General features: G+C 31.5%; 2 protein-coding genes across 7 annotated transcripts; both read right to left on the reverse strand.

Moving 5' to 3' along the window:
• Positions 1 to 319: 319 nt before the first annotated feature.
• Positions 320 to 19,970, reverse strand: LOC124946370. Of its 4 annotated transcripts, XM_047486943.1 has the most exons (7): positions 19,363 to 19,970; positions 18,881 to 19,124; positions 9,920 to 10,063; positions 8,624 to 8,764; positions 8,349 to 8,463; positions 8,052 to 8,278; positions 320 to 5,484 (listed from the first exon to the last, which is right to left on the reverse strand). In XM_047486943.1, the coding sequence occupies exons 2-7, from the start codon at positions 19,068 to 19,070 to the stop codon at positions 5,321 to 5,323; spliced, it is 981 nt and encodes a 326-aa protein (XP_047342899.1). In that variant the 5' UTR covers positions 19,071 to 19,124; positions 19,363 to 19,970; the 3' UTR covers positions 320 to 5,320. The 4 variants fall into 4 exon arrangements, with proteins under 4 accessions (XP_047342899.1, XP_047342906.1, XP_047342914.1 ...); XM_047486950.1 differs by lacking the exon at positions 19,363 to 19,970 and having other exon boundaries at positions 8,091 to 8,278; positions 18,881 to 19,225; XM_047486958.1 differs by lacking the exon at positions 19,363 to 19,970 and having other exon boundaries at positions 8,059 to 8,278; positions 18,881 to 19,225.
• Positions 19,971 to 20,299: 329 nt separating this feature from the next.
• Positions 20,300 to 26,611, reverse strand: LOC124946395 (putative defense protein 3). 3 transcript variants are annotated; one of them, XM_047487027.1, is made up of 5 exons: positions 26,281 to 26,611; positions 25,891 to 26,127; positions 25,072 to 25,279; positions 22,858 to 22,959; positions 20,300 to 22,777 (listed from the first exon to the last, which is right to left on the reverse strand). In XM_047487027.1, exons 2-4 carry the CDS (start codon positions 26,105 to 26,107, stop codon positions 22,896 to 22,898), a joined length of 489 nt encoding a protein of 162 aa, XP_047342983.1. In that variant the 5' UTR covers positions 26,108 to 26,127; positions 26,281 to 26,611; the 3' UTR covers positions 20,300 to 22,777; positions 22,858 to 22,895. The 3 variants fall into 3 exon arrangements, with proteins under 3 accessions (XP_047342983.1, XP_047342994.1, XP_047342974.1); XM_047487038.1 differs by having other exon boundaries at positions 26,246 to 26,611; XM_047487018.1 differs by having other exon boundaries at positions 26,236 to 26,611.
• Between the last annotated feature and the right edge of the window lie 13 nt (positions 26,612 to 26,624).

Genomic DNA, 26,624 nt, shown 5'->3' on the forward strand with positions numbered 1-26,624 from the left:
ATTCCTTCGTTTAACAATTGTCTATGCTTTTACAATATAATTTCGATCTTGTTTTATTTCTTTTTTACTTTCAATGATCATTCAAGAAACCGTTCTTAATTTTTTAGAGGCTTAGATGTAACGCGTAATAGAGCTTAATAGTAACTTACTTAATCATAAATTATCATATGAGTAAAAGCGGCCTACGTATATTCGATCAATGTATTTTATGTATGTGTGAACGTTATTGAAATGTATTATAGTATTTTTTTCATCAACCCTGCCACATATATATAAATTTATATCGGATCACAATTATACATTATGAGTTGCGTTGGCGTATATCTACATATACGAATATATCGGTGATAAAATATATGAACGTGACTTATCGATCTTCAAAACGATGAAGAAGAAAGTAAGCAGAAGTGATTATAAAGAGAATAATATAATATTATTGCTTACAAAGATGTTATACATTTTTGTATAGCCATTTTTGAAAGTAAGCAATTATTTCATATATATATATATCTTATTATTGAATGTAAGACAAAACGAGTATATTTTTCACTTATTTCATACATGATACAATAAAGTGAGAAATTGATCATTACGATATTAGGAATATATCTTTTGTGATAAGTGCATTATGTGACGAGTTAAGGAGAAAAATAGATTAGGATCGAGAAAAAATGTCCTCGGTGAAAGGTACCGATTTGCTAGACATTTATATCGTTTTCATTCGATTCTCGTGCTATCTTAAAATACGACTGTCGGATCCTACTGAAGAAACGGAAAACGTTTCTTAAATATTATATAATTGCATATAGATTATCGATCATTAAGCTATTGTATTAATCTATCGTCTGTTGCTGCTGCCCTTTCGAGCGTATCATCCTAATTTTGATTTTACGGTGATACGCCGCATAATCGTTGTTATTGAGAAGGATGTTAAATCGTACAGCGATTTCTCCTTAAACATTCTTACAAATCTTTCATTATGACAAAGTAAATGTCGATATATTATTATCTCTCATAATATAAAAAGAAATGATTTGTCACAGGTACAATCGATTGTAAACGGTACTCGAAATGATTTCGATATCTTTGAATTATCCGGGGAATAAGTCGATCGATCTTATCGAAGATGGCGTCAAAGTGGTCCAAACACTTCCCCATATTTGCACCACCAGCGCTCATCGATCGAGAAAGACCAAAAACTTCATGGATTATTTAAAACTTTATCGAGATACGTACAATTACGATCATCGAAAATTGATTATGTTTATATAAATCGCATGCGGATATATCGCGGGATCTCTCGTCGTGGAATTTTGTAAAAGACGACGAAAATTATTAGATGTTTTTAAAGATAAGATTCGTGCAGGTAAAACTATTATATTTCGTCGATATTCATGATATTTCACGATCGATGTAATCGATCTAGTTTTCTACAAAATTCAAAATCTGAAAGGAAGAGGACATGATGCCTGACATCAAATATTTGCAAAGTATTCAAGACGATAAGGGAGACGAGAGATTGGATATTTCGGATTGGATATTGAGATAATCATCGATATACCAAGGTAAATGGATCCTTATCCGTTGATTCACATTACATATAAATAGATCTCTACAGTATTGTTAGACGCATTGACGATGATCAACGTCGAAGATCATAAGACGTAGGATTTCACATTTAAGCGTAGAAATGAGTCGAGCGTATTTATACAATTATTGAATGTTTTACCCGGAGAATAATTATCGTCTTTCGGGTGTTTATAATTTAACGAAATGGCACTTGCAGAGAAGCGATTGTAGAATACGAGACGAATTTTTGAAAGATCGCTTAAAATAGAATTTTTAGAAAAGTGAGCGAGTGTCTTTGAGTAAGAAATAGAGGAGGCACTCCTGCTCGCACGTCCCATTTTTTTTTATACCATCTTCCTCTCTTTAAAGGCGGAAAGAAACTACGCGTAAATCGTATTTTGCATTAATGCGACGCACTTACAATATGTGACAAATTATTGAAAAAGAGTGTACGCGGATAAGTGGATACTTAAGTACACTTCTTCGATATTTTATTCTTCTTCTTCTTCTTCTCCTTCTTCTTCTTCTTCTTCTTCTTCTCGTGTATCTATTTTGTTTTCTTTTTTTTTTCTTTTGGTTCATTTTATTCTTTGCGATCGATCGGTTACGCTCTAATAAATAGCTATTTCAAACGCTCGCTAAGCTTCGTAGTTTTATTCGTTAAATTTTTCTACGGTTTGAGAAGAACCAAAGGATATCATTGACCTTATTCGAATCAATGAATCCTTCGAGACACACGCGTTGCATAGCAAAAGTATATTCAACGTTTTATGCTATTACATTTTATGCGTTTATTTATAGATACTCATATATATATATAAATAAATATATATATATATATATATATATATATATATATATATATATATAGCGTAAAGTACCTGCTTAAAATGTATTATTTTATATATGTATATGTGTTTTACATGATGGACTAATAATATCGCCGAATAATCCGATCAAATCCTGAAATCGAAACCTTCCCCCAATTTCGTTTCGGAATTCAATCGACTTTTTTCTTAGCGATTTATTTATCCTAATCTTAAGAATGTCAGACGAAGCGTAGATTTGCGCATATGCGACACATACACTCTTTTACTTTCTCTCTCTTTCTCTCTTTTTTCATTCATTCCTTTTTTCGTTCATTCTAATCTCTTTCTTTCTCTCTTTTACATACACACACACACACACTTACTGTTCCCCTCCCTCTGAGTTTTATTTTCTTTCTTTTTCTTCTTTATAATCCTTTTTCTCTATATGTAAATAATTTACGAGCGCTTTGCGCAGTAGAGGCTTAAAATCTAGTCAAAGTTATGCGAAAGTAGATACTAGAATGTTATTAAAGACTTCACAGGTGCGGGAATAAAAAATCTAAGCGAGTTTTCACTCCATGCGATTAGCAATAATCGTGTCATAATAATAATAATAATAATAGTAACGAGGGAGAATAAAGAACAACGTGACAATATATGTTGCATATGGATCACAGAGTAGATACAGTCAATGAGCGTTTTTCAGAAAAACAGTCTACGAATAGTGTTAGTTTTTTAAGCTTTGTTAAAATCGCACACACAAGTAAACGTGTACTTACACGATTCATATATCGTTTGTTCTTTTTTCTTTTATATTACTCGCGTCTATACTTGTGTGTGTATGTGTGTGCATGTATTATGAATATACACTTTATATTGATATATATATGTATATATATATTTTTTATATGATACATATAATGTATATATGTATATATATGAATTTATCTTTTTGTCTCATTTATAATAGTCCATTAATATACGCGAGACGCAGGCACTAAATTGCTCAGATACAATCGTACTGGATTCTTACTTTTCTTTCTTTTATTTATTTAACGATATTCTTATAAGTCATTAAGAAATTCGAAATATAATTTTCATGTCATAATATGATCCTTGCAAAGCATCTTTTCTTCTTAAAGATCTCCTTGTGCGAATTCAAGAGATAGATAAGATATATATATATATATGTATATATATAAAGTTGTGATTTACCATTGGTCATTCTATCTAGGCGTGTTTCGAGGCGATCGTTTGAATTATCCGCGACTTTTTCTTTAAATTTTGCTAGATGACAATTCATTTTTGACTATTTAATAACGAGGATCTCAATACATATCTACGTAAATATTCATATATTTCTCGTCTTATGGATGATTCTTCGTTTTTCTTTCTTTTTGTTTTTTTTACATGAAACTTATTAAATTGTTGGCTGATGTATGGTCGGCTGCGATTTCATTTCTATAATAATACTATGAAGATGATTTCCATTTGGAAAATATCCTCGAAAATCTTCACCTCGAAATATAGAAGCCTATGCGTATGTATAATATATATATATTTTTAATCTAAATCGATTCATATAGATAATTTATTAACTTCTATTGATCGTACGATTGAATTAGGATTTCCGGTATCAGAATGAAACGAATATTCGAGACTAGTATATGATCAAAAGTCATGATCCAATTATAAATAGATTTTTTTGAAAATTTTTTAAAGTGAAGATTCTAATGTATTTTATAGTTTGGGCATAACACTACAAGAATAGTTTTATTTGCTCTTCTATAGTTAGCTCTTTTTTCTCTTCTCTCTTAACGTCATTCGAATATTCGTATATTTCAATACGATTAAATCGTGGACAAGATTAACAGTATCGGAAATCGTACGTTGTGCTAATTGCAGTGCTTACGATGTGATAATGTTTTGAATTATTTCGATATTTATATTTCCAGAATCATGAATCAAACACTTTCGTCTGGTCCCTTTCGTATTGGCTTCGTGACACCAGTCGAGTTGTGACATTGAATTCGATGTAAAATATATTTAATTCGATCGTTCATTATTTTTTTTTCTGTTTTTTTTGCTCTATTCACGAGGATAGGATTTAAATAATTCCTCATATTTTTTATTCGATATTATCTTTCATACAATCACGCCTGGTCGTCATTAATTATCCTTTAACCATTAAACACACACTTTGGATGGAGATTTCACGAGTAAAACTTTGTTTCGGTATAGACGCGAAAATTACTGTGTATGAATATTAAATGAAGTACAATGGAATACAGAGATCATCCGATGAATTGTTCAACAGTCTTTTTTTCCTTTTTTCTTTTTTTTTAATAAATTTTATTAATATTTTTGTTCTTATGTGAAAATGATTACTGATGAGAACACGATTAATTCTCTCTTCTTTTTTTTCTTCTTCTCGATATTTTAATCCATTTATGTACAAACTTGTACATAAATATAGGTTGATATTTATATAATCATTTTCATTAAAAAGTATAAAATGCAAAATAAGGGACGCTCGATCGAATTCCTCGGATAATCTCTATATAATTTTCCATCGAGCAAATAAGTGCGAAATTTCGTCGCTTTTTCGAAACTTTGAAAAAACGCGTGAGCGATAAAAATCTTGATAATTTCATTAACCCTCTCGCTCTCTCTCTCTCTCTCTCTCTCTCTCTTTCTCTCTTTTTCTATTTATTTTTTTTTGTTTTCCAGTTCGAAGAAGAAATGATTGCCAATATTAGTTTAACGATGTGGCCTCCGAGACAAGTCGTTAGAACAATCGGATTAAAGTTTTCTTCGCGATAGAAGAAGGTAAGAAAATGATCTTACTATATAGTCATTAAGAAAAAAAAAGTTATCGCGATGAAGATCTACGAAATATGATCGATTAAGCGAGAGAAGCGGGTTAGGACAATCGATCTAATCTACGCTTTGGGTTCGAGAATCTCAACGGTGACGTTTTCCAAGACCGGATCCGTCACGTTGTTTTGAGGATTATTTGGTGGAGATTTGTTGTTTGATTTGGTTGATACGGCCGATGCGTTGCCACTGCTACCACGGCTACCACGTCGCGATCCTGTACGTGACCCTGGTGACAGAGATTTTTTTCTTGCTAAAGTATCACGTGCTTTCTTGCGACAGCACGAAAAGCCAAAATAGCTTTTAAGCACGAATACCTGCGCGGAAGAGATGTATTAGTCAATGTTTATGTACTTACTTGCTTTTCTTTTCTTTTTTTTTTTATATATATTTCTTTTTTTTTTATATAGAACACATGCATGTCTTTTCTTGGATTGTTTCGAAGAAAACGATTTCGATTTGTATATATTCGTTGTCCAAATTAAACTATTTCATAAAAGTGTTTATTACAACACTTCATCATCTCGTATCTTTGAGACATTCCATGAAATGTGACATTCAAAAAAGTATTCGAACGAATCTTCAGCTTCCTTTATCAGATTTGACGCGCTTCCATTTATTATTTCTCATAAATATGAAATATCTCATAGTACGGAAATAAAATTCGTTCGAATAAATTTTAGTACTGTATTTTATAGATCAGATATATTCGAGAAAGAGAACATTCGATTTATGTAAACGCGTTAACAATATCTAAACTAGTATCTCCACTAGAATAGAAACGAATTGTTACGTTGCTAAATAAATCGCGAAGTTCTATGATATCGTACAAGAACAATTAACTACGATAAAACAATTTAAAAATAATAATAATAATACGTTAATTAAAATTATAAATAGATTACTAATAGCATCTACTGTCAACTGCTATTGAACAACGCTTAGTTTTTAATTACGCGAACCGAACTCTCATGCTTTACTATTGCAATATCGTTGACAAAAATGTCTAACATCTTATACTTTACTATTCTATTTCTATTTACTATTCTATTTCTAAAAGCAGAGAGAAAAAGAAGAGTTTAATAGAACTATACTTCTTCTTATTCCCTCTAAATAATTCGTAGAAAATTTAGCTAACGATAATGATCATATTATGGTGTTAAGAAAAGAAAAAGTGATTTTGATGATTTGAAAAATAGATGCAAACATATTTGTTGGTTTACTGTAGCAAGCAACTCTAATCGAGAAATTGAATCGCTATATCAAATGAAATATCTTCGTCTATAATAAAACTAATTTAAAGATATATATATACGTTCATGTATACATATGTATAGTATACGTTTACGATCTTAATAATGAATATCAATATTATTAACAATATTATATGTAATTTCACGTATTGTGATCTTGTATCTTGTGTTAATATCTAAATTTTATATATCTAATTTTATAATCTAAAATGGCCGATTTTATTATTACGGGAGTAAATGGAATTCTTAAATACCTTTTCTTAGTACAATCTTGCTAAAGTTTTAGATTAAATGTATATATATATATATTATATATTATATATATATTATATATTTATATATTATATATATATATGCTCTTTTTTCTAAGAATATTTTTTAGGAAAGATTGAGAATGAGAAGAACTTTGTCGAATGAGACGAAGAGAAAGAACATAATAGCTGTTTAGTATAGAGTTATCCATTAATCGATAAATTATGATACATCTTAAAATTATCTCGCAAACTTGAGAGACAAATCTTTACTTGGCAAACAGCTTTTCATCTTGGCAGGCGATTATACATGCGAGTAACGCGAGAAGATACTCTTTAAAGATCGTGGCAAGAACTTTTCTACATAGAGACAGGCAAAACAGATATATAGATAATCAGATATCTCCCTATGTATGTATATGTATTATATATATCTCATAATATACATATGTAATATATATGTAATATATATGTAATATATATTTAATATATATATAATATATATTTAATATATATATGTAATATATATATATATATATATATATATATATATAGTGTGTGTGTACAAGTATGTGTATAGTTTTCAGTTTTTATATATACATACGAGGTGACCAATCAAAATCGATACGTTCTACGTCTTTGTTTGGGGCAAAAGCACGAAAAGATATTGGTCCTCGACATCCATTTATACTCGTTCAGACAAATGTTCCTTTATTCTTATCGTTGTGTTTATTCTAAAACAAAAAATCTTTCACGAAGATTAATCAAAAAGAGAATCTATGAGTTTCCACGTAATTCCGAAAATTTCTTTTTCCCAAAGTTTTAAAAGTGACCCTAAAATACACCTGATAATCTTGGATATTATCTTACTTTTTCTCGACAAAGAGATTACACTTTGATATCTGAATTTAGATATATATATATATTATGTATATATATATATATATATATATATATATATATATATATATATATATATACGGGATAATACAAAGAGAATGTAGATAAATGAGATTGGAGAAAAATGTATTGATCTCGTTTTCAAAAAATATATCTCCAAAGATAATGGTAGATTTCAAAGCAAAAGGATATTACTTTTATAGGATGAATTCAACTCCGTTTATATGTCAAGAAATAAAAATCTATTCGATTGTCGTGCTCGTTTCGAGAGGTCACAGTATATACACGTATATATGTATATTAGGATAGATAGAAGAGTTGTCTGTTCTATTTGAAACTGGACTTGAATAACAAGTTGCTTGCTTAGTAAGTGAATGAATAAAAACCCGTACGGCTCACTCTGTGCTGAGAGTGCTGAGTGTGTTTCGCACCTTGCGAGGCGTTTGGCGAATGTGCACGCAAGGAGACCATCGAGGGTTGCCTCGATGGTACGCGTACACTTGCCCTAGAACCACGACGTTCCTGAGTATGTAGAAGTTTGTTGTCTCTTAACAAGGATACGTTCATCAATCGTGCATTGGGAGTGTTGAAAATCGTTCGATTCTCTCGCCAACGTGCTCTGAAACAATTCAAGTAGGACAAAATTATAGTTTCATCATTTCCAAATAGTTTCATCATTTTCAACTTACTTGCTGAAAAGTCTAAGAACGACGCATATAATGATAAACATCAATGCCATGCCAACGAGAACTCCGATCATCGCTGGGTCCACATATTGCAAACTGGGTGGTTCTTTGTGTTCCGCTAAAAACGTCAAAGAATTTATTTAATTAATGTTCTGTAACGTACTTCATTAAAGACATTCTTTTAATAACTTCAAACGGTATGCCACATATGCCAGTACAATTCCAATAAAGAGCTTCTTTTTCTCATTTTAAAGAAGAACCATCGTTTTCATCCTTACCAATGCAAACTATGACACCGTTGGGCTGCGTCATCGGAATTTTCTCGAAGATGCAAATGCATCGACCGTCCCTGCACTCTGTTTGGCTCACTCGTGCCTCGCATTGTTCGTGAAAGAAGCAGCTCTCGTTAACGTTCGCCGCTGAAAAATAGTTTCGTCAGATTTCCTATTTTTTTCTTATGAACGATGGATGGTTTCTATTATTTATAAAGGTCATCTCTGTGCTTGGAGAAAAAGAATATCAAAGAATCACAATGAAAGCTAATACTTATATAAACTTTTTCCTATTGTTTAATTTTTAATCTAAAAACATTTGATTCATTACAAACGTATAAGTCGTTCGCTGAGATTATTATTTTTAAAGTTTAATATTTCAATATCTGAAAATATATATACATAAGTATGAATTTCACATCGATATTGACGGTTTAACATCGAAACATTTTTCAAAATAATCATAATTAGTTACCTATGTACATGTATATATATATATATATATATATATATATGTACATATATATTATATATTTATTACTTTGAAATGATTTTTCCAGCTTGGTAGAATAAAATTTTGCAAAATAAACTTTATTAAGAAAACTTTTCTTTATTAATGGAATCGAAAATAATACTTTATGACAGATTTGATAAATTATTCGATATATTTGCAAATTTTTGAAAGCGAAATAAAGAGATCTTTTCTTCCTTTGGAATGACAATATATTTGTTTGAAAGAGCAAATGATGCGACGTGCATTAACGAGATCACTGACGTCTCTATATATTATGTATCCTCCTTTCTTTTTTAAAGGTACTTATTTTTTTATTACGGACAAACACAAATGTGGCATTGCATCAAGAGATACTCATGATCAATTATCATCCAATAGTTTGATGCCCTAGTGGCATCGAGATTGGGCAAGGTAATCGGTAATGCGCTGTGTCACTGATGGAGAGATTATATTTGGTTCATCTATTATCGAGATATTGGATGCACGTGTTGTAATTAGTGCATATAGAAGGGTAGAGAAAAAAAAGGAAAAGAGAGAGAGAGAGAGAGAGAGAGAGAGAGAGAGAGAGAGAGAGAGAGAAAGAGAAAGAGACAAAGCTTATAATGTCTCTTTGATTTTTTAAACAAATCTGAAACCGTTATATATTTATACGATTATGAAAAATTGAAAAATTTCAATCGACAAAAATAATATCCAATCGATATTTGCAAATTTGTGATGTGCATAATCAAAGGCCTCTATCAAAAGAGTCTTTTTTTACTGACACGGTTAAACATATACTAACTTACGGTGTCCACATTTGTCAATATGATTCGTAACTTTAAATTCTTCTTTACAGGTGCATATATTCTTCTTCGCTTCACAATAAGATCCATCAAAGCCACAATCACGGTCAGCTTCGCAATTGTCGCCAAATTTCTTATTACCTCGATCTAAAAAAAGAAATATTAAAATGTTAATGTAATTCATAGGTATAATTTAAAAACGATTAATACATACATTCTCATTAAATAGTAGAATAAAATCAGCTGATCTAACAATAATAAAAGCATTACGATTAACAGAGCTAAGAAAGCAATCCTTTGCAAGGCAAAATGATCCTGCCTGATTGTTTCATTGTTGCTGCATAATGGACGAATACTATTTGTAGTTGTGATAGTATTCTGTTCAAATACTATTGCATTATAATTCAGAATGGTAAAGACTCTCTTTCTTGTGATTTCGACAGATATTTACTTACTTCCTCATCTCAGTGAATCATTAACAGTGTGAAGCGAATCTGAAACTAACCCTACTAATCCTGAGAGATAATGCTGCCTTCGTTTTAGAAAATTTTCTGCATTTAAATCAATGTAATCAAAGAAAAGATATGAAACTTTGCTTTTATTTTAATATAAACAATAATGGCATATACATTATACTAAACGTCGGAAATTTTCGAGAAAAAAAAAAAAAAAAAAAAATATATATATATATATATATATATATATATATATATATATAGAGAGAGAGAGAGAGAGAGACACAATTTTTTAATGGAAATATTTCTACTTAATTTCCATCCTAGAACGACTATTTTAACGCTATATGAGAATATTGCATTTTTAATAAATTGGTGCTCGATAATCGGCTATCTTTTAACACGTTAGTCGATTTAAAAATAACTTATTATAAATATCCTTACGTTGCAACTTTGCTTAGTGATGGTCGTTTCGTCGAACATTTAAATATATCCTTTAGACGAATAGATAAATTAATGAAAGGTCCACAGGCAAAACATTAATCTATAAGGTTTCGTCGAAGGGTCAATCTTACTCGACGAAGCTATCGACCTATGACTTTATTTACATCGCGCTCGGCTTTCAGTTTCAGGATGTCCTACTTCTAGAATCTTTTTTTACCGAAGAAGACTCGAGCGCAAACCTCTCTTGACTCTCATTTTTTAACAATCAACCTCGTAGCTTTTCCTATTCTTTGGAAATAAAGAAAAGCTTGATTTCAAAATAATGAATACAAATTGACACACAAATTTTCTATCTTACAACGACAACTATTTGATATTTAAGACATCACGCAATTTTACAATTATTTAACTTTTTTGTCTCAAAATAAAAGCAGAAGTCACGATCAAAAGAGGGAATATATGTAGGATGAAATTAAAGAGGAAATTTCCTGTCAACGATTTAAAGTTTTACAACATACGTTGATATTCTTCGAATATTTAAATAAACCACCTTTGAATAATCTATGTATATTGGCAAAGCTAATCGTAATTGTAACAAAAGTAAAACTAATTGTATCGCTTTTAACGTGAATTGCATAAGAATTATATTCGAATGGTAGTCGAACATGAATCTCGTCTTCTCGTACATGACTCAGGTAAGGCCAACTTCCGTGTGCACACGAGCTAAGGTCTCAGAGAAAATCGATAGTCGCAGTTCGCGCATTATTACGAAATTAATTAAGAATCTGTGAAAAAAATTATGTCGATAAACGTTAATAATTAAAATTGTTAATCAATTAATATTGGATTTATTTATTCAAATTTGGCAGATTTTTAGATTTTATGCTTAAAATTATAGAACTCATAAATAATTTACATATGGCAATTTATGTAATATAACATGAATTTAGTAAAAGATATGATTGATAAAGTGATAACCAAAAGAAATTGCATGTTAATGTAACAGTAGATACATAAATTTAGTGTTAAAAATTTTAGTTGATCTGAATTGATAAATTTTCTGAAATTTACTTGATTTATTCAAATGATAAATGATAGTATAGTATACAGGAAGTTCGCAATACTTACAATGTTTCGCATGAAAGTATCGCTTAAGGAACGATTAAAAAGAATTGTGCATAATTGTTCCGTTGATTAGTAAGCCTTTGTTAGTTCTACTCGAAGAAAGAAAGAGAACATTGTAGATAGTCGTCGTGAACGTAGATTTCGTGAGTGGAAGTAAAAAATGGCGACGTGCATGGGTCAATCTACTAGGCGTTAAAAGTGGGTCATTTCGGCATGGCAATTTGCCAATGATCTTGCTAGCATGAGTCGTTTCTGTTTCTGCCGCAGTGTGACTTACGAAACTTTTTTGAATGAACGCGAGCTTGAAAGCTTCGTGCGTACACACGCATGTGGATTCGTTCATTTAATGTTCGTTTTCAAATAAATTCTCTTTTTTTTCCGATGAATTTATATAGAAATCGATCAGATTAGTTGTTGATATGTTTAAGTAATTAACGAACACCTCGAGCTTCTCGTATCATTTATCTTTCATATCTAACAATATTAGATTATTACACGATACTGGACTCGATTAAATTGATTTATATTATGACTTTCGCTTTTCGAACCTTTTATTTTAACGGAAGGAAGAGAATTATGAAATATGTTCTTTCTTTTCACAGTCGGTTCAAAATCAATGTTCCCAATCAAGAAAGAGTACACCGCATGAGGAAAGAGTATTAAGCGATCGTATATAGATATTCGTAGATTACGTGATAACGAGACAGATATATAAAGCTTGATAGCTTTATAGTTTACTAACACGCGAAAAACTAACCGATGTTAGTTCCACTAATCTTCATTAAACGCTCGACATTTTTTTGACAATATCTTTGTTATTAGGGCGTTTCATTAATCTTCTTGTTAACAATACTGTTTAAATTCATGAATTATTTGTTTTTAAATTTGTATTTTTATTGGAAAATATTCTTTTCGCTAGTATACATTTCATGGAAAACGATTAATTTTGTGTTTCCATTCGAGCTTTTCAGCAGATATTTATCAAACATTACTAGAATAAAATTCTCGTTCTCTTTCTGGAATGATATTCATCGAAACGAGTGAATTGTGAAATTAAAGACCTTTGTGGCCATAACGTTTCTGCTAGTAACGTCTTGAGTGCGAGTTATTACTCCTAAGAGAGAAAAAGTATTCAAATGAAAAGAAGCATCGAATGGTCGTTTTCTCAGAGTTGGCACGTACCAATAGAATGTTATGTATTAAAGGCTTTTGTAGAAATGACATTTAACGGTTCAATGAATCTACAATCCGAGTTTTAACGTAATTAAACTTCGTAGAAGTTAGGTGACAAGAACGATCTAGCTCGTTGTTTCGATCCTTGAGAAAATATTATTTATAAACTAATGAAAAAGGTGAACGTTAAAAGTTTACTATTTATCCGAAGTGTCATTCGTAGTTCTTTCAAACTGAATAGAAGCAACAATAGATAGGCAAAGTAATTAATCAATCGATTTTTCTTTATGATTTATCTTAACGAACGCGAAACTGGTGCACCCTGTCGATACATATGAGAAGGACGCATAATAACGGTAATGATAAAAAGTACGCTTGACTGCTAAAAAATTGCGTGCAACCACGAGCTATCGCAAGAAATTGCCGGTTTCACGGCACGCAACCGTTCCCCGATTACGACACTACCACCCTTTCTCTCTCTCTCTCTCTCTCTCTCTCTTTTTTTCTCTCTCTCTCTTTTCCTTTCTCCTTCTTTCTTTTTTCTTTTCTTTTTTTATCACATCGTTAAATCTTTGTTTCTCGAAATTCCCAATACTATCCTCGTTGACACAGATATTTTTTAATGGTACATATAAAAATATATAGCTATCTATTTATGTTTAAATGTATATATATATAATGTCTACAAATGTACAGAGAATATTTGGTTCTAAGTACAGATTAGTTCCTTGATAAATAATGTAACATGAAAAAATAATTTCTCGGATTTATTAAGAGAAACGGGAAGCAGCTATCGTCGATATTTAATAATCTACACTCGAATGTAAATAATGCAGAGTAATTGTTTCATCGTAAAGAAGTATGTATATATATATACATATATATATATATATATATATAAATAAATACATACATATATATAAATATATATATAAAAGATATATATATATATATATATATATATATATATATATCTTAACTGTAATATGAAAATCGTTTGGATTGTTTGAGTTTCTACGGGTTACAGCCTTGCACACGAGTAGATTCTAATTAAAGGTGAACAACGACGATACGAGCCAAATTAGGAGTGTTTGCGGAATTCAACCTCAACGCGTCGTTTAACGATATTATAGCTAATCTTACGAAATTTATAGGATATAATATAACCGAATTTTCTGTTCCTAAATTAAATTCAGTTTAAGATGGAATATCTTGAAATTTGTTCGTTTTATTTTGATTAACAATAAGGATGTATTTTTATTGACCGTGTGCATATCTCTCTGACGGAAATACCTTTTTGAATGAAGTTCTCGGAGCTCTGTATGAGGCTTATATGTATTGAGCATCACTAACGGACGATGACAGCGCAAATATTTTCTTTCTCGAGAGAGCCCTTTTTTTGCAAAGTACCATAGCACGTCACGTCATAAAATACTGCCAACGATGTATGTATGTGCTGTAACGATCTACGTTATGTTTCCTTTCATTTCCAGACGAACTATGGAGATATTTTTCGAACTACACAATAGAGAGCCTATATAAAAAATTAATCCTACTGCGATCGTATAATTTGCATGTATAATTCAAGGAATAATGTTCAATCGTTAAGATACAAAAGCTTTAATATCGAGTATTTCTACTTTAAAACGATTGGCCTATTGACAATTTTAAGCAACAGATAGTCGTGTACTTTTCGATGAGATAAAATCCTTTTCTCGTTTCGTTTGTTTGCTGAATATTGATATTTTACTTGTAAATTGAAATAGATCGGAATTTATTTTCTTTAATAATCGAAATGAAATTAATTCAAATGGAAAAAAAGAACATCGAAATATTGATATAGAAATTTTTTTATCTGGAATATACGCAAATCGATGTAGTTAAATTCTAGATTTTATCGAAAAAAAAATACTACGTCGCGTTATGCGTATAAATAGGGTCATGTTTATTCGACGACAAATAATAATTTGAAATATTAAAAGTTAACAAACTTCATTTATATTGTTCGATTAGTGGTTTTATATTTTTTTGAATACGTGAAATTTAACAAATTGGAAATTGGAAATCGTTAATTTAATTACATTGGAAAGTACATTTTAATTAAAACTCACGTTTGACGTTACCACATAAATGTATAATAATTTTTTTCATAAGCCAGAAATGTAATTACGCTTATCGTGAACATTTATTGCGTTCACAAATAAATATATAAAAATTTATTTTTCTTTCAAAGAGGAAAATTTTGAAACGAAAAAAAGGAGAACATTTCCTCGAGTTTGAATCACTTGCACGCTTTAGAAAAAGTTAGGTACACGTGCATCTGCAGTGCAGACTGCAGTAACGTTATATTGAATGCACATCGACCGTTCGTTCACCCCCTACTTTCTCATTACGAGAACAAAAGAAGACACTGAAAAAGAAACACAATGAGGAAACAAAATAATAATACATTTGCTTGGCGCAAAATGAAATTGTTTTATTCAAATGAAAATATGTAACGGATAGATAAAATCTTTTATAAAAAAGGGAATTTATAAAAAGTGAATTACATAAAAAAGAAAAAAAAAAATTAACGAAAAGTATACCAAATAAAGATAAAGAATGTCAATAAACGTAAACTTTTTTCTGGATTAGTTGCACAAAGCCGCTAACAGATGAAACGTGAATAGCATATTGTCAGCAATGACTTCTTTAAAAGTAGAGCAAAGTTCTTAGTCTACTAGCGTTATTCAGTACTTATTCATGATAAAAAGTTGAGCAAAAGAACCCAGAGAGACTTCGATAACCTCTTTCTCTTTTAATCGTCCTTATAATATGTTTAACTTTTTTTTCCTCGCTTATAATATATTATTGGAAATTAATTATGTGGACTCAACGATCAACGATTAATACTGCCGGGTTAGAAAACATAACGTATAACAAAAATATTCGCGCGTGACAAGAACGTATATATAAATATTTTGTTTAAATATTGATCTATGCACTATTTTCATTTTTTACGAGACTTTGTCGATTAAAGGATATTTTTATTAGAATGTTTTCTGTTGTATTGATAAGTAGATATTTGATCTTCAAATTTCTTTTTCATTCTTAATCAAAATAATCAATGTGTTTGTTGGTGCTATATTTCCACGTATAACGAGATGCCTACGAATCAACAAAGAGATGAATCCACGATATTTATTTTGCCTTAGGATGTATTTTGATTATCAAGTATCATTTGATAAAAAAGCGAGACAAAGTCCGTGTCATTCTTTGAAACGTATATCTACCGATAATTAAAATATCCCAAGGATTTTTTTGTTTCATATATTTAACGTATGTTTGTTTAATATTAATATATATACATCATTCAATGAAATTTATCGCCAATGATAGAAAAATTAAATGGCAAATCAAGAAATAATATAAAAGTATGAAGAAAAATGTTGTTCAATGTGAAATCGATCGATGGTTAAGAAAAAAGATCTTTCACATAAAAAAATGTATGTACAAAAAATCGATAGAACTATCTGATCAGCAGGGTTATTCCATATTTACGTTGTAGAAGAAATTTACAAGCACGAACACCGTACACGAGTTCATAATACAATATTTCTTTTATCGATCATCTGACTGTAGAGACACGAAACGAAGTCGACGGTCCTCGCCAAGGTAAGCCCAACACGCACGAACATTACGAAAGTTACGTATGTAGATGTAATTTGATTCAGAGAAAATTCGTGGCATATATCGTGATGTTTCGAGTGACTCATAAGGATATACTTGTGACAGCGTTAAAAAGGTAAAAAAAAAAAAATAAGAAAAAAAAAATGTTGACTCATTGTAACGATAAACAAACTACATTTGTATCGTCTTGAGAAATCAAGATCGTTAGCATAAAGTAAAATAATTTAATTAGTTAATTCTCTCGAAAGCTTCGTTTCCATCGTATCGTCTCTTTCGACTAATAAGCGGTCTCTTTGATTACGTCCTTTTCAGTTTACCTCTTCAAAGGAATCTCAAGAAGGTAAATAAAATATTTTAACGACAACTACGACTTATTATTATATACGTTTTAAGATCAAATCTTATTCCGAGATTTATCAAAGACGATGTTCTCGACCTTATAGAAAATAAATTCATAATGTTAACGAATAATTATATCGACGAGCGTCTATATACATTTTTATTTTCAAGTATAAGAAAATTACACTTTGACACGCTTCGAAAGAGATTTTCAAGTATATAATAAAACTTCAACGATTGCAGGATTGCAGGATTACCCTTATAATGCGTAATTTATATTGTAATTCCTAAGAGAAATTTGCGATATATATTCGAGCCACGATTCACTACTTATTCATTTATGGCCTTCGCAAAGTTATTTCGTTGAATAGGATTCTCCTACCTGCTGCTCTTGTTTCAACATATGTATGTATTAACTCGAGCTACGTTCTATAGAAGTTTTGTTTAGTGTTGACTTGGCACGAGGCCACCGTCGATATCGAAGTAGTATGATAAAATAATACAAAATATCATTCTTAGAGCGTACAAACGAAATATACATCTATCATTTAAAAGAGCTCACGTATATATCTATTTTTATAAATGGCCGTTCTGTTAAATGATCATTAACGAAGACAAACTTTTACGAGCAACACGAAATCAAAGTAAATTTTAACGAATAGCTTTCAGTTATTTAAAGTAATCCTTGGTGAAGCCCACTCGAAATACATTTCATCATTTAATGGTCATAAAGCTTTTTGATTTCCAAAGAATAATGAACGAATAAATTTCATATCTAAAAAATAATTTCTGAAGGTATATATATATATATGAAATATATATATATATATATATATATATTTCAATGTGTTTGCATCTAATCAACTTAATCTTTCCATTATTAAAAAAGAAAAAAGAAAAAAAAAAGAAAATGAAAATTGATTTATCGTAAGGATAAAGAAAACAAAGGCATATCAAGGGATCGAAAGTTACTTTTTCTCTCTCTCTTTCTCTCTCTCTCTCTCTCTCTCTCTCTCTTTCTGTGTTACTATTTACACGCACGAAAATATAAAGCCGCTACAAGTAGAAGAGAAGCACGACCCCATTTTGGTGCACATACGTTGCTTTCGCACGCAAATCAATCAAAAAAAAACCTACTGAGTTTACTCGCTGCTGCGTGTCATGCGAACGTACAAATGTTACATGAGTTAATTTATTTCATCCTACGAACGAATAAAATCGTGTCTCTTTCAGTATGATTAAACAAAGCTATCGTAAATTGAAGATTGGATACAATATCGTGATGTACCATATATCTTCTCGGAAAATTACTTAGGGTTATCGGTTAAAAGCTTTTTCGTGTTGATTCTCGTGAATTTTTAAAATGGCACATAATAGAAAAGACAAATAAAAAGACAAGAAGATATAGAATAAAGAAATAAACAAAAATGATGTTTATGATATAAGACGACACAATTTTTTTTCTTCACAACTTATGAGGCAAATGTTGATTGAAAACATGGTGAAACATCGCAAAATACATATGTATGTAGCTGATACAAACTGACGAATTTATTAAGTAAATAAACCTATTCTAAGGAAAAAATTATATAAATAACGTCTCAAAATAAGACTTCTCATGAACTTTGATGTTTCAGGGGTGCTCGACAACATCATAATAAGCATCAACAATGATAAAAAAAAATATTTAGATAGAAGAAAATAAGTAGTCAAAAAATGAAAAGGTGGTCAATGAACGAAACTGAAACTATGAACTTACCTTCGATGGTGGTCGATTCAGGTGGATCTGGTTGGCCAAAGGCCGGCCGGTCGAGGGCAATTAAGAAGCAAAAGGCAATGGCGCAGATCAGATGCATATTTAAATTCCTGATGTAAGACGGAGAGAAGATCGACGTCATAGCCGTTTCACTTGGTGACGACGATTTACCAACGCTCGAACGTATTGTCATCTCTTTCTCCTTCTTTTGCCACTCTCTGTTTCTCTCTATCCTTCAAGGGTGACACTTCACGCAGTACTCTTTATTCTCTCTCTCTCTCTCTCTTTCTCTCTCTCTCTCTTTCTCTCTCTCTCTCTCTCTCATATATATATATATATATATACGCACTTACACGCACACACTCACACGCACACACACGCACACTCGCACCCACACGCACACGCACTCGTTCCTTCTCACTCTCACACACACGCTCGTTCTCTCTCTCTCTTTTTTTCTTTCTTTCAAGCCCTGCGGTACTTACACCCTCGCACCTGCTCCCTACGCGCCTTTCGTAATACGCACCCGCGGCCGCACCTGCACGCGACGCAGGTTAAGACCGCCGTATCTACTTCCGGTATCACATCTCCGACCGATCAGAGCGCGTGCAATCGATCATGCGCATTCTTTCTAACTGACGCCGCGAGAGCCGACTGATACTGCTCCGAACGAAAATCCTATCCCCACTTGCTATTTGTGCTACCTTTTCTCCCTCCGTTACGTTTTCTTCCCTCCCTCCTATCCTTCTTTCCACTCACCCTCCTTCTCACCAATCAACCCTTTCTTTCTTCTTCCTCTTACATATTCGCCTCTTTGTCACTTTCTTCTTTTTTCTTCTTTTTCCCTCCCTTTGAACTATACCAACGGGTGAAAACAGAATGAGAGGAAGATAGAGAGAAAAAGAGAAACGTCCACAGAGGGTGACAAAGACAGCTATTTTTTTTCTTCTTCTTTTTCTTCTTTGTCTAGTCGAAGATTCAACGACAACCCGCCAGAAGATCTCACGTGTGTGCGCCACTGCTGTATGCTTAAGTAGCACGACTAGACGATGTGAGTGTCGGTGTATGACCGAGTAAGGCGCACGCAACGACCATCACTACCACTGACGCCGAAGGTGTGGACGTCGCGACGCCGGGACGCCAGAACGTCGGTGTCCTGCGCAATACAACACTGACTCTATCGCTTTTCGTTATTCGCTGCGACGGGCACGCTGATATGGCGTTGCTGCTGCTGTTTTTCCTATACATTCCCTCTCCTTTACAAACTTACCACTACCGACCTTCGCCTCCTCTTCTTCGAGCTTTTCTAAACTACCACCAGCCTCTAACTTTTCCATCGATTTTCTGACTCATTTCTTGGACAATGATCGTTTACAGACAAGATATGACCGATCGTATTAGACTAAAATTTCTTAAAAATCGATTTAGTCTTTTTATCTCTCTCTTTTCTTTTTTTCTTTCTTTCTTTCTTTTCGTGGATGCGCGCGCTCTTAGCTTGTCTAAAATCTTGGCCATTCGCTCTTATCCACTTTTAGTACTCGTAGAAAATTATTCTTCTACCCTATTTTTCTACTATAGTAATAATTGATGTCCTCATGCATGGAAAAATCGTGCTCTCGATTGTTAACTCTTATTTCAAGTATGGATACGCTATCTATGCAAAATTCGATGTGCATCGTGAAAAAGAAAATGAATTATCTACAGTTAAAGGTATTATTGAACATTGATCTTCCCAACGATCGATTATAATCTAATGATTCAACTTACAATAGGTAGTGCCTGTGAGAAAATGTTGTGACTCGTCGTAGCAATCTATTGGATTATTCGGAAAGTAATTTCGTTTTTTTTTTTTTTCGTGAAAATGAAAAATAATTCTTTTATAATATATAAATATTTTATTGAATTGTATATTGACCATTTTGATCCAATACCTTTTTCCATTTTTCTAGCAATAGTAACATATTTCCACGCTCATAATACTTTTGATCTTTACTTACAAAAAACTAATCAAAGTAATTTTTGACATTCTCATTTGAAGTGAATGTTTTAACATTTAAGAAATTTTTTAAAAACTGAAATAAGTAATAATTCGAGGATGCCCAGATCTAGCGAATATTGTGGATGTGGTAGCACATCCCATCCAAACTATAACTTATGACGGGTTACCAAACTTTTGTGCGGTCAGGCATTATCGTGATGAAACACTATACCTTTTCTGTTAATTAATTCTGACATATTTTGTTTAATGAAATCATTCAATGATTTTTAATGAAACTTTTCCAGTCGATGGTAGTACATTTCCGAATTAATTGTGGAATTATTAGATAGAAGTTTAAATAAAACAATTCGCTTAGTATCTTACCAAACAGAAAACATCACTTTTTTTATGAGTACCGGTTTTCGAAGTGCTTTGAGCGAGCTCATTTCTTCTGCTCCAATTATGATTCACTTTAGAAATGGATCATTTTCTTGACGCTTGAGAAGCAATTCACAGATGTTAATACGAGCAAATCACTTTTTTAAGGATATGTAAAACCCATATATCGAGCTTCGAAAGGAAACCAAGTCATTTCACGTGATCATAAACGTTCGAATTCGATAAATTTAATCTTGTAGAGATTTCTCGTATTATTATTTGTCGATTTGTTTTATTTTGTCAGTTTCAATTGGCCTTCCAGAATATGGTGCATTTTCAATATCAAAATTGCCGAAATGAAATTTTGCAAACCAGTTCTGGAACTGGCGTTTTATTAAGGCATTTCCATACACGCCATATAACTTCTTCCTTGTTTGAAGTTAGCTGCTTAAAAATACAACTAATTCTTCTGTTGGGAAAAAACGAAATTACTTTCCGAAGAACCGAATAAATCGAGCGGAGGAATGTTGTTTCATATTACGAAAACGGGGAAACTTTTTTGAGAATTCGTTGTTGCGTAGAAGGAACAACTAGTTTTTAACGTCATAATTCTCTTTTCCTCTCTTTCTCTTTCTCTCTCTCTCTCTCTCTCTCTCTCTCTCTCTCTCTCTCCTTCTCTTTCTCTTTATCTGAAGTAGGACACACTTTTACTTACCGCTGAGATCTTACGCAATACGCAACCTCCTCGATCCTTCCATTAACGAGAATCGAACAGTGAAACCCTTTTCGACGAGCAACTAACAATAAGTTCATATTGCCAATCTATTTCACAGCATGAAGTCCAACGAGTTTGTGCGTTAATGGCGAAAGGAATCAAGCTAAAATCACCTTCCTCGATCGATCGTTGTGCAATTTTAATCGAGTCGAATACCTTTGCCATACATCGTAGTCGTATCTCCAGGCTATTTTATCTTTATAGACATACACACACAAACATACATATATATCTTTTTTAGTCGTTTTTAACGAAACCAAAGCAAAAACCTTCTTGACTAGTCTTCGACTTTTTTCTAACAAAGATCACATTAGATCTCGTTGACGTTGAATCACCAGAAACAATATTTCATTAATAAGTTACCCATGAGAGTTCATTTAATTATCTTTGGCATTTGATCGATCAATTTTTACGCAACATCGTCTGCTGAAAGATAATATATCTGCATCGTTTATCAATACTGCGTGTCTTAGAAAGAATTTAATGGTTCTTATGTAACTTTGTTCTGAAACGATGATATACTTACTATCGATAATCATTTTAATAGTTCTTTTTATTAAAATCATTAGTTTATTAAAGAATTGAATAAAAAAGTAGAATTAAAAAATTGAATAAAAGTGTAGAATACTTCGATAAATATTAATTGATTCTAATATCGATTATTTTGCATCGATACAATATCACCATAGACGTTATTATACAATATCACCATAAACGACATTTTGCTTTCCGAAATTATCAAAATACGAGTATTACTACGTGTTAAATCCTAAAAATGAAAAAATATTGTTAATATCGATCTTTACTAAAAAACAATAATCAATTACATATTTATATGAATATACATACATATATTATACTTGCATTGAATTTTTCCCTTTTTTTTTTCATTGGACCACACGTGCAACCAAATCCGACCAAAATATCGCGTATTCTTTTAAAACAGTACCACTGAAAAAAAAATCAAATTAAAAAAGAGAAAGAAGAAGATTATGGTTTTATATATCTATATCTATTAATATACAATTATCTCTCGTTTTATTCATTTTGATTTCGTCTATGCCAAATGTATTTGCATTGATTTCACAGATAAACGAACTATTCAATTTCTATTGAATCCAAAATGCCGAGATCTATCCTACTGGCGAAATAATTCGACCGGTAGCTTTCGGTCCACCGACTAAACTTTCTAAGCCCCGTAATGTAGGATGAAAATTTGCAGGATCGTTTGTAAGTTCTACGAAGCGTTTCTGAAACGGTAAACGTGTTCAGCTATCTCCATTTACAATCGTTGGTTTAGTAAAATTAATTAATTTTAGTGACGAGCAACATATAATCGACGTACACGTAGCTATCATTGTATTATGTTGATAAAAATAATTCACTAAATTATCACATAATAAATTTAATGTTCAAGTTGTCGTTTTATATTATTATTAATTTCACGATTTTTAATAAAGTAGAGAGATAAAGTCGATTAAAAATGATGTAATGTAATTACCAAAAAAAGAAAATTAATTAAAAACCAGAAGAGAGAGAGAAAAAGAGAGAAATACCACGACTTCTCGTGATCATGTTATTGCGTTAACTCAATCTATGTATGTCGTGTTATTGGTATGTTAATTATATGTACGAATATAGTAGACTTTCTAAACGCTTTTATACCGGGTGTTCCAAACTGTGTAACCGTAATATATATAATATTCTTTGTAAATGTTGAAGGATACCGCACTTTAAATGATTACAACTTTAAAAATGTATGATTATCAGATGTTTACAAGAGAATTGATCGCGTTATTGCTATTAGACAGTTTGTTAAAATCCATAACTCGATGAAATATCAATAAAAAAATATACTGTAGATGTTCGTTCGATTTGTATATTTTGTTCGGCTTAAAATATTGAATTCTATTTTTAAAAAATTGTTATAAGTTCCATATCTTGACTACAATGCCTTTCACGAAATAGCTGCAATAAATTATATTTCTTTCTTAAAACTTAGCATCTTTTATTTAAAACGTTCGCTTATAAAACCAATAGGACAGGAGATATTTGACCATATCGTTTAAAACGGGATACCCGTTATACATATATAACGTCATCATAAGATCTTTGACCACGCAGCAGAAGACGAAGTGAGTGGAACTAACATTCATCTCTCTCTCTCTCTTTCTTTCTCGCTCTCTCTCTTTTTTTTTCTCTCTCTCTACGTTCCTCCAATAAATAATATACTTGTCGTTCTTCGAAGAGGATTGACAAATTTAGCTCGTCTTATGGAGTCACAAATTTTTCGATTTTATACAGATGGATAACATTATCGCGAAGAACGGAAAACATCGATTGTTCTTCTCCATTGCGTCTGATCATAATCGCCATTACTACTATTTACGAGTCTATATCTTTCAATGTTAAGTCCAACTACTGGCGGCTGCTTTTACATAGATATTGCTACTTGCCGAGCCAACAAACTTTACACTTAGGAAACGAAGTGAACTACTCTATAGGCATAGATAATTCATTTTCTTTTACCTTATAAAATTTTTTAGCGAATTTATAAATAATTTCGTTTTACTTTTAGAAATAGATCATCTCTAAAAAAAAAAAAAAAAAAATAAATTGTATTTTTTTTTCTTTAAATACAATTTCAGTAAAATTAATTAAAATTTCTTTTTTTAAATAAAAATTAAAATTCTAATTTTAAATTTAACGTAATTTCGTATTATAATAAGAAGCTAATGTATTATCTATTGAAAATGATCTATTGTTAAGAGTTAATCTGGCTTATGGTGCTCGGACTCAATCTTATTCAATCTCCGAGTTACTTTTGATAATGAAAAAATACTTTATGAAAAAAAAATCATATGAGGGAACGTAATCCCATGAGCTTTAGAAATCTTACGTAAATCTTCGTTAATTAACAAGAAATTTTATAATTTTTCTTTCGGTGTATTCTAATATACTGATTAATTCGAGAATCATTTCTTCATTAGTTACATTTCGAAAATAGTTATAATTGTTAACATTTTTTCATTGAACGAAGAAAAATTTTATCGAAGTACTCACGTAAAATAAACCTGGCCTCGAGTATTTGGTGGTGCATTCCAAATAAGAGTAGCCTGTTGTTTTTCACGTGGATCTGCATGCGTTACAGCACTGCATTCAGGATGGGTGTTTGTATTTGGAGTTTGTGCCCAAGAACCAATCCAGCTATTGGTATTAGAATCGCGTGCTTGTAAGAAAAATCCTTTGAAAGATGAACCACTAATAGTTACTGAAATCAAAAAGTAATTAAATGAAAGTATGACGAAATTATTGTATATTTTATGATAGTTTCTTCGATCTTAAAGATTAAGTGATAAAAGTAATTATTCCAAGTGAAATGCAATACTATAGTAAGCTGAAAAGTGTAAGATCGACTGATCTGCACTATGAAGAGAGAAGTGTCAACGTTGCATGTTCTCTCACGTACACATTAATGCTACTTGCCATCGTTTCTTAAAATCGATTAGCGAGCTCGCTAATGTAAGTAGTTAAGAGCACAATGGAGCGAAAATAACGTTCGCTGTATCTTCCCTTTCTCTAAAGTATTCTATTCATAAAGAGAGTTTGAAACTCTTCTTTTCTACGATAAAGTGAGCTTCTCATATTTCTGTGAGTAACTTTATACATCATTTTAAATATTTCTTATCAAATAGACACAAAGATTTGTTACGAAAAAAGTAACTTTGATTTATCATAAATATCGATTTTATATCGCGCGTTATAATTAATATAATAAAATATGTGAGCGCTATGCTTCGAGATTAATCGTGAAAAATTTCATATATTTCCTTCATGATTAGAAATTGCACGAAAATCGTGAATATAATGTTTATTACATACCGGTAATTTGCGATCCTGGAATGTATTCAGATGACGAGGCTACTAACGTATAAGGGTTTTTATTCAAGGGTTGACTACGTGCATCCCCGTGATAGGGTTGATTCGGTCGTGGTTTGACACATGCATCTACTGGTGCACCATCAGGAAAACCGGAAACGGGTACCGAAGAAAGGGCAATTGTTGATATCGTAAATATAAGATTCCTAAACCAACTCATCTTTGGAAGATCCTTGTGGCCTTTGCAAACAATTAAGATTTATTATATTGAAAATAGATGTGATCCTTTTTTTTTATTAATAATTCAAAGTTATAGACGAATGGAATAGAATATTAAAAGAAGCTCACTTAACTTTACCGATTTAGAATGATCGTCATTGATTAGACGCTTACTTTTTAATTAGTTTTAAATCGGAATGAAATATCCTAAAACTTGCTTTCACTTGATTTCGTTGGTCCTCCTCAGAGAGGTGCACGAAAGAAACTGCAATAACCGATCTCTTGCGAGTAAGTCAAATGTCACTGGAATCCCACCATTCATTGGCAAAGTCTCAATCCGCTTTAGCGAATTGTTACTTTCACTCGATCCTTTCTCGCTGTTGTAATATTTTATCGCCTTATTTTGTTTTTTTACTCAAATATATTAAAAAGTTACTTTTTCAAATGTCAGTCGTCTATTAAATAGAAAGTATAAAGTATTTAAGAATAAATTATATACTTTTATTTTGATCATTTTT

This window comes from Vespa velutina, chromosome 1 (genome assembly GCF_912470025.1).
Source record: "Vespa velutina chromosome 1, iVesVel2.1, whole genome shotgun sequence".
Taxonomy (NCBI): domain Eukaryota; kingdom Metazoa; phylum Arthropoda; class Insecta; order Hymenoptera; family Vespidae; genus Vespa; species Vespa velutina.